The 8582-nt window shown below is 30.7% G+C and overlaps 1 protein-coding gene across 4 annotated transcripts in view; it reads left to right on the top strand.

The window, feature by feature from the left end:
• The window catches only part of LOC107484857 (auxin transporter-like protein 4), an 8750-nt gene extending 6343 nt beyond the window's left edge, over window positions 1–2407 (top strand). For 3 of the 4 annotated variants that reach the window (XM_016105404.3, XM_016105403.3, XM_016105405.3), the window contains exons 8-9: window positions 308–565; window positions 1845–2407. In XM_016105404.3, coding sequence (XP_015960890.1) covers window positions 308–565; window positions 1845–2084 — 498 coding nt within the window. In that variant the 3' untranslated portion in view covers window positions 2085–2407. The remainder of the gene's footprint in view (window positions 1–307; window positions 566–1844) is intronic. The other variant, XM_052261185.1, reaches the window with a different exon arrangement.
• The last annotated feature ends 6175 nt before the right edge of the window (window positions 2408–8582 follow it).

Here is an 8582-nt window from a genome sequence, read left to right on the forward strand (position 1 = left end):
AAAAATACATATTTCTAATAAAAGTAACCACTAGCAAAATGAGTTGCCTACTTAAAGTCAAATGCTAAGAAGAAAACTTATAAGGAATGATTGATTTGTGTTTTTATTTTAGATTATGTTATTTGTACACTAAAATTAATTATTAAAGTCAGTTATCAGTATAAAATATATATTAAAATATAAATATATATTAAAAATAAATTAAATTACACATGTATTTATATATAAATATATTGATAATTGTAACAAGTAGGAATAATTTTATATTATGTAGCTAATAAAAGTTTATATTATTTATTGGTGGCAGTTCATAACATTTGGATTTGCATGTACTCCATTGTACTTTGTGTGGGAGAAAGTAATTGGGATGCATGACACAAAGAGCATTTGTATGAGAGCACTAGCAAGGTTACCGGTGGTGATACCAATATGGTTCTTAGCCATAATATTCCCTTTCTTTGGTCCCATCAACTCTGCTGTTGGTGCTCTTCTTGTTAGCTTCACTGTCTACATTATCCCTTCCTTGGCTCATATGCTCACTTATAGAAAATCCTCTGCCAGACAGGTAATTCTTTTTTCCTTTATAATTAACCTCTCAATTTTTATTATTAAATATGCTACGTGTAAATAAAAAATCAACTATTTAATTAACTGTTGTTATAAAATATATATTAAAATACAAAATATATATTAAAAATAAATTAATTAATATATGTATTTATCTGAATGAAAAGGAGGGTATGCATGTCATTTTAGATTCCTTGCAAACCCCATTTGCTCCCAATCCCATATCCCACCACTATTAGATCAAAGTGGCCACCAGCATATACATACACATCTCAAGAGTGAAAAGAAATAAAGAGAGTGTGTCTGAAGGAAATGTACAAAAGCATTTAAGACTTGAATTTGGAAACATCGGTAACAGATCAGTGAAAGGATTGGTGGAATGTCATTTTCACTTGGTTATTTGCCACAGCCACTGCAATAATTCAAGTTAGGAAATAGTGCAACTTTGGAACAAAATCCGACAACATATAAACATGAAGATATTATTGTGTACCGTATTGTTTAATCTTCTATTACATATTTTTATGTATACTATATTTGGCATCATTGTTTTTCTTCATTTTTGGAATTTTCATGAGCATGATTTTAACTCTATCTGTATTAATCATAATCTTTTGCAGTTGAAACAACTATATTTTGAGTAATACATTGATAGCTAGTGTTTTAGTCATTGGGGCAGGGCAGATCTATGTTCATGTTATTGGGAATAATGAATATATTAGTGAATTTAGATTAATTTGGTAGTTAGATCACTAGTTTGCTGAAATAAGTGTTAGGAGGTTCGAATTATGCCGTATGCATGTAGTAATTTATTGGCCAGCAATAACTTCTTAATAAATGGAATTTCGATCCGCAACATTTTTATTATTAATCTGTTGAGCTGAAAAATACTATATAAAAAAATATATGCACCACTAATTAAGTTTATAATAATTTTTTATATTTTCATCTAATTATATATTGATATATTAGTCATTATAGTAAACGTTTTCACCTTGCTCTATTTATGTAAAATTCATCGATTATTAGTCAGCAGAGACGGATGCATGTATCTTGTGTGGTGGTAAATCCTCTTAAAATTACACAATAATGATATTTATTATTTTTTAGTATATTATTAAATTTGACTCTATTATATAATTATAAAATTTTTTGTCATGTTATATATGTTTTGCATTCACTATCAATTTTTTGGAGTTGTCACTAATATTAAGTGTCAAGTGGCCTCTTCACTCCTAAGTTATCTTATATATTAACTCAATTATTTACGTTTGCAGAATGCTGCAGAGAAGCCTCCTTTCTTCATGCCAAGCTGGACAGCAATGTATGTGATCAATGCATTTGTTGTGGTGTGGGTTTTGGTGGTTGGGTTTGGATTCGGAGGATGGGCCAGCATGACCAATTTCATCAAGCAAATTGACACGTTTGGGCTTTTCGCAAAGTGCTATCAGTGCAAGCCCCCGGTGGTCGCCGCCGCACCTCCGCCTCATTCTCATCCTCCTAGTCTTCATCATTGAGTACAACTTACCTATACATAGTAGACTTCAAAAAGAAACTACTACCTTTTTTTTTCTTTTTCCTTAGTCTTAATATTTTATAGGTTAAAATTTATATAAAGTTGTTTTAACATGAAGTTATTAATTAAGAATTGTTAGATGATAATTTAGTCAAATCTGTCAAATCATCTAATAATTTTTAATTATTAACTTCACATAAAGTATCTTTACTTTACGTAAGTTTTACTTATTTTGTATCATACATGGAGGGATATAGTAGTAATGCTCCCCCTTCTTTTGATGTGTGCTGGATGTGTTTTGCTATATAGTTTTTTTCCCCTCTCCTTTTAAGATTAGTTGATTAAAAGTAGTGTTTCCAATGGCTATTATGATTTCTAAAATGAATAGGAAAATTAACTAAATTAAATTACATGTGATTTGCCATGTTATTCTTTTTTGGGTCCACTTTATATTTTGGATGGGAGATCAGATTCTGCAAAGATTTTGTATGCCATTTTCTTTTCTGTGCTTCCTTCGTAGACTACAATCTCATTATTATTTTGCACGTTCCCAATATATGCCAATTTGCAGAGGCATAAGGCAAGGATGAGTTTCTACTCTTAAAAAGGTTGTGTATGGGACTGAAATTTGTTTACCATTTCTAGTTTATAGATTCCTTAGTCTTAATTGATAGTGAGGGGAATGGAGCATATGAACACATGGGTTGCATATGGGTTTTTTTCTACCCTTCATGTGTCACTCTTAAGTGATATATATAACTTCATGTTCATAATACTCATTCATGATTCATGAATCTCTCATCTACATTATCAATTATTTTAAACATTCATATGTTGAAGTCACCGAATTTGTCTATTTTGTCTTATTTTAAAATGTAAGATAGCATAGAGATTTGATTAGTGCACCTGGTTCACTTTTAATGCAAGTTAAGTAAGTGTGTATATAATAAGAATATAGTAGTGAGTTGGTTGCTTGACATGTGTAGCTGTATAAATTTGACAAGAGGTACATTTCATTGAGTGACACGTGGCACTAGATTAATAAGTCCTATTTTTTTAATAAACAATGGTGGAGTAGCGTAGCAAAGCATTCTCCTCTGAACTTTAAATTTGAAACATCTCTATATAAGGGTGCCCAAGCCAGTCGCATATCATTTTTTTGTTACACCTGATTGTATTTGAGAGGAGAAAGGTTATCTTCTAAAAATTAGTGTAGTACTCTCACCTGATTGTTTAGCTTTGGATACTACTCTCACCTGATTGTTTAGCTTTGGATACCTGTATAAGAATGAGTGAGGTTTATGATATGTTAATGGATATTAATTCAAGGAAACTTGCATGAAATTTGGAGATTTATGTTGTCCGTTTACGAGAACTTCTACACAAGTTCAATGATAAAGAAATTAATGGCATATAGATAGTTCTTCAACATATTAAGGTAAGTTTATTTTAGTTACTTTATTTTATTTAATTTTTGGCTATTTTAAACTTAGCTTTCTAAATATGATGTTTTGGCTAGATTTTCCCTTCTTGAGTGTTCATGATTTGAACCTTTTTTATAATAATAATAAAAAAACTACAAATGTCATATGTCAAGTAGTTAGAAAACTTTATATCCTGGTGATGTTCTTTCATTTTTTTGTTTTTTTATGATATCTTTTAATTTGATAAATCAATGACTAATTTATTACAGATCACAAGTTCATTTAAGAGTTTATTGTTGATTAATAAATTATTACATGTATAAAATGATGTTCGAATATCTAATACTACTTATTTAAACAGATTAATAAACTAACTATTAAATTAATTTATAATTTAGTGGTGATGTTTCTTATTATAAGAAAATTGACTAATCTAATTGAGTCTAACTAAAGTTTCCCAAAATTCTTGGTTTAAAGGACTTGTATATTTATTATTGTGCCAAATCTTATGTTAATTGAAAAATGAAAAATTTTGTCATTCCCGTTATAAATTAAAACCTTGTCTCAACGAATGCTAATGCGTTTTAGAAAAAAAAAAAAAGCACAATACTTTATGAAAATTAAATTATTGTTAAAGATAAAAAAAGATAAAAAATAAAATATATTAAATTCTAAATTACAAATATTAAATTCTAAATTTAAATTATTGATATAAAAAATAATAAATAAAAAACTAAAATTTGTTTAATTAATAATAAATGTAACACTTTTTATTTAAAAAGGAACATTTAAGGATAAATTATTTTTGAAAATTATTTTTGATTCTTATTTGAAACTAAATTAAATTTGTGCTTAACCTCTTTTCTTAATTGGTTGACCAAAGAATTGGCGATTAGTTAATTAAGGAGAAATTGGATTGTCAAGAAATTGATATTCAAATATATATGATTTTATCGTGATTGATCTCTGCATGCCTCAAATAAATAAACACAAGGATTATTTTTCTAGAGAGTGAACATCTCTAAAACTTTAACATTCTCATTATTATTGTTTTCACTCACAGTTTATTATTTACTTTGCCTCTATTTACACGTTTGAATTCCTCACTATTCTATTTTTTATTTGTCTAATTAGAAGTATTCATCAATTAATCATTGTTGTTCAGTCCATTAATCCTCGTGGGAACGATGATAACTAATGTGTGAGCATATTTTCTATCTTTTCTTAGTGAATTTGCACCTAAATTGTTGAGTTTAATAAAGAATTAATTATCTTTTAACCAATAGTCGTGCCGTGACAGATAATTAGTCGTGCCGTGACAGAGCATTTGGACCTTTTTCACTGAGAGGATGGGATGTAGCCATTGACAACGGTGATGCCCTACATACAACTTGCCATGGAAAGGAATAAAAAGGATTGAAGGAAGACAGTAAGAAAGCAGAGATCCAACAGGGACAAGCATCTCCACATACTTATCTGAAACTCCCACCATTGAATTACATGAGTAACTCTATCTTTATTTTCCGTTTTATTTATTTAATATTCGAAAACTCCATAACATTTATTATCAGCCTAACTGAGATTTACAAGATGACCATTGTTTGCTTCATACCAACAATCTCCGTGGGATCGACCCTTACTCACGTAAGGTATTACTTGGAGGACCCAGTGCACTTGCTGGTTAGTTGTGCGGAGTTGTGACTAAGTGTGATTCACGTTGAGAGCGCTACCAAGTTTTTGGCGCCATTGTTGATGATCACAATTTCGTGCACCAAGTTTTTGGCGCCGTTGCCGGGGATTGTTCGAGTTTGGACAACTGACGGTTCATCTTGTTGCTCAGATTAGGTAATTTTTTTTTGTTTATTTTTCAAAAATTTTAAGAATTTTTAAGAATGAATTCTAGTGTTTCATGAAGCATGTTGAAGCTTGGCTGACTGTAAAGCCTTGTCTAACTCAATTGGATTGAGGCTTCCACTTGTCAACATAAAAGGGTATGTATATAGAGTTGGATGAAGTATCATCTGTTGCATGCCTGATTTATATCCTAAAGCTGGCTGGCTATTAAGCCATGCCCAACCCTTGGATTGGAGCTTTAGGCTAACATTGAAAGATTCCTGGAATTCTTATTAAAAATTTTGAATTTCTTATTTTATTTTTCGTATATGTTTTTCGAAAAATTAAAAGAAAATACAAAAAATCATAAAATCATAAAAACAAAAAATATTTTGTGTTTCTTGTTTGAGTCTTGAGTCAATTTTTAAGTTTGGTGTCAATTGCATGTTCATTTTTTTCTTGCATTTTTCGAAAATTCATGCATGGTGTTCTTCATGATCTTCAAGTTGTTCTTAGTAAGTCTTCTTGTTTGATCTTGATGTTTTCTTGTTTTGTGTCTTTTATTATTTTTCATGTGCATTTTTGCATTCATAATGTCTAAGCATTAAAGATTTCTAAGTTTGGTGTCTTGCATATTTTATTTGCATAAAAAATTTTTCAAAAATATGTTCTTGATGTTCATCATGATCTTCAAAGTGTTCTTGGTGTTCATCTTGACATTCATAGTGTTCTTGCATGCATCATGTGTTTTGATCCAAAATTTTCATGTTTTGGGTCATTTTTGTGTTTTTCTCTCTCATCATTAAAAATTCAAAAATAAAAAAATTATCTTTTCCTTTTTTTCTCATAAATTTCGAAAATTTGAGTTGACTTAGTCAAAATTTTTTTAAAATAAGTTGTTTCTTATGAGTCAAGTCAAATTTTTAATTTTAAAAATCTTATCTTTGCAAAAACTTTTTCAAAAATCAAATCTTTTTCATTTTTTATTTATTTTCGAAAATTTTAAAAAATATTTTTCAAAAATCTTTTTCTTAATATTATTTCATGATTTTTGAAAATTACACTAACAATTAATGTGATTGATTAAAAAATTTGAAGTTTGTTACTTTCTTGTTAAGAAAGGTTCAATCTTTAAATTCTAGAATCATATCTTTTAGTTTCTTGTTAGTCAAGTAATTAATTTGAATTTTAAAAATTAAATCTATCTTATCTTATCTTTTATATCATATCTTTTTCAAAATTTTATCTTTTTCAAAAATTTGATTTTAAAATATCTTTTCTAACATTCTTATCTTCTTATCTTTTCAAATTTGATTTTCAAATCTTTTTCAACTAACTATTTGACTTTTTGTTTGTTTCTTATCTTTTTCAAAATCACCTAATAACTTTTCTCTCTCTAATTTTCGAAAATACTTCCCTCTTTTTCAAAAAAAAAAATTTCTTTTTTTATTTAATTAATTATTTTAAATTTTAATTTTAATTTCATTTTTATCTTTATTTTCGAAAATCATTTAACTACTTTTCTAAATTTAATTTCGAAAATTTCTCCCTCTCTCATCTTTTTCTATTTATTTATTCATTTACTAACACCTCTCTTCACCCCTCTTCATCTCAAATCACTGCCCCTATCCTTACCCTTGTGTTTGGATTTTCTTTTCTTTATTCCCTTCTTCTTCTACTAATAATAAGGAACCTCTTTACTGTGACATAGAGGATTCCTCTTCTTTTTCTGTTCTCTTCTCTTTCATATGAGCAGGAACAAGGAAAAAGGCATTCTTGTTGAAGCTGATCCAGAACCTGAAACGTCTCTGAAGAGGAAACTAAGAGAAGCTAAATTACAACAATCCAGATACAATCTTGCTGAAATTTTCGAACAAGAAAAGGAGATGGCAGCCGAACCTAACAACAATAATGCAAGAAGGATGCTTGGTGATTATACCACACCTACGTCCAAGTTTGATGGAAGAAGCATCTCAATTCCTACCATAGGAGCAAATAATTTTGAGCTGAAACCTCAATTAGTTGCTCTAATGCAACAGAACTACAAGTTCCATGGACTTCCATCAGAAGATCCTTACCAATTTTTAACTGAGTTCTTGCAGATCTGTGAGACTGTTAAGACTAATGGAGTAGATCCTGAAGTCTACAGGCTCATGCTTTTTCCTTTTGCTGTAAGAGACAGAGCTAGAACATGGCTGGACTCTCAACCTAAAGATAGCCTGGACTCCTGGGATAAGCTGGTCACGGCCTTCTTGGCTAAGTTCTTTCCTCCTCAAAAGCTGAGCAAGCTTAGGGTGGATGTTCAGACCTTCAAACAAAAAGATGGTGAATCCCTCTATGAAGTTTGGGAAAGATACAAACAGATGACCAAAAGATGTCCTTTTGACATGTTTTCAGAATGGACCATGATAGATATATTCTATTATGGTCTATCTGAGTTCTCTAAGATGTCGTTGGACCATTCTGCAGGTGGATCCATTCACCTAAAGAAAACGCCTGCAGAAACTCAAGAACTTATTGACATGGTTGCAAATAACCAGTTCATGTACACTTCTGAGAGGAATTTCATGAATAATGGGACGCCTCAAAGGAAGGGAGTTCTTGAAATTGATGCTCTGAATGCCATATTGGCTCAGAACAAAATGTTGACTCATCAAGTCAACATGATTTCTCAAAGTCTGAATGGATGGCAAAATGCATCCAACAACACTAAAGAGGCATCTTCTGAAGAAGAAGCTTATGATCCTAAAAACCCTGTAATGGCAGAGGTAAATTATATGGGTGAACCTTATGGAAACACCTATAATTCATCATGGAGAAATCATCCAAATTTTTCATGGAAGGATCAACAAAAGACAGAATACCTCTAACTTAGCAAACTTAGTCTCTGATCTGTCTAAGGCCACTTTAAGTTTCATGAATGAAACAAGGTCCTCCATCAGAAATCTGGAGGCACAAGTGGGCCAGCTGAGTAAGAAAATCACTGAAGCCTCTCCTAGTACTCTCCCAAGCAATACTGAAGAAAATCTAGAAAGAGAGTGCAAGGCCATTGATATAATCAATATGGCCGAACCTAGAGGAAGGAGAGGACGTGAATCCTAATGAGAAAGACCTCATGGGACGTCTCTCAAGCAAGAAGGAGTTCCCTATTGAGAACCCACAGGAATTTGAGGCCCATATAGAGACCATAGAGATTCCATTAAACCTCCTTCTGCCATTCATGAGCTCTGAAGACTATTCTT

The sequence above is a fragment of the Arachis duranensis genome, chromosome 4 (assembly GCF_000817695.3).
Source record: "Arachis duranensis cultivar V14167 chromosome 4, aradu.V14167.gnm2.J7QH, whole genome shotgun sequence".
In the NCBI taxonomy this organism is placed as follows: domain Eukaryota; kingdom Viridiplantae; phylum Streptophyta; class Magnoliopsida; order Fabales; family Fabaceae; genus Arachis; species Arachis duranensis.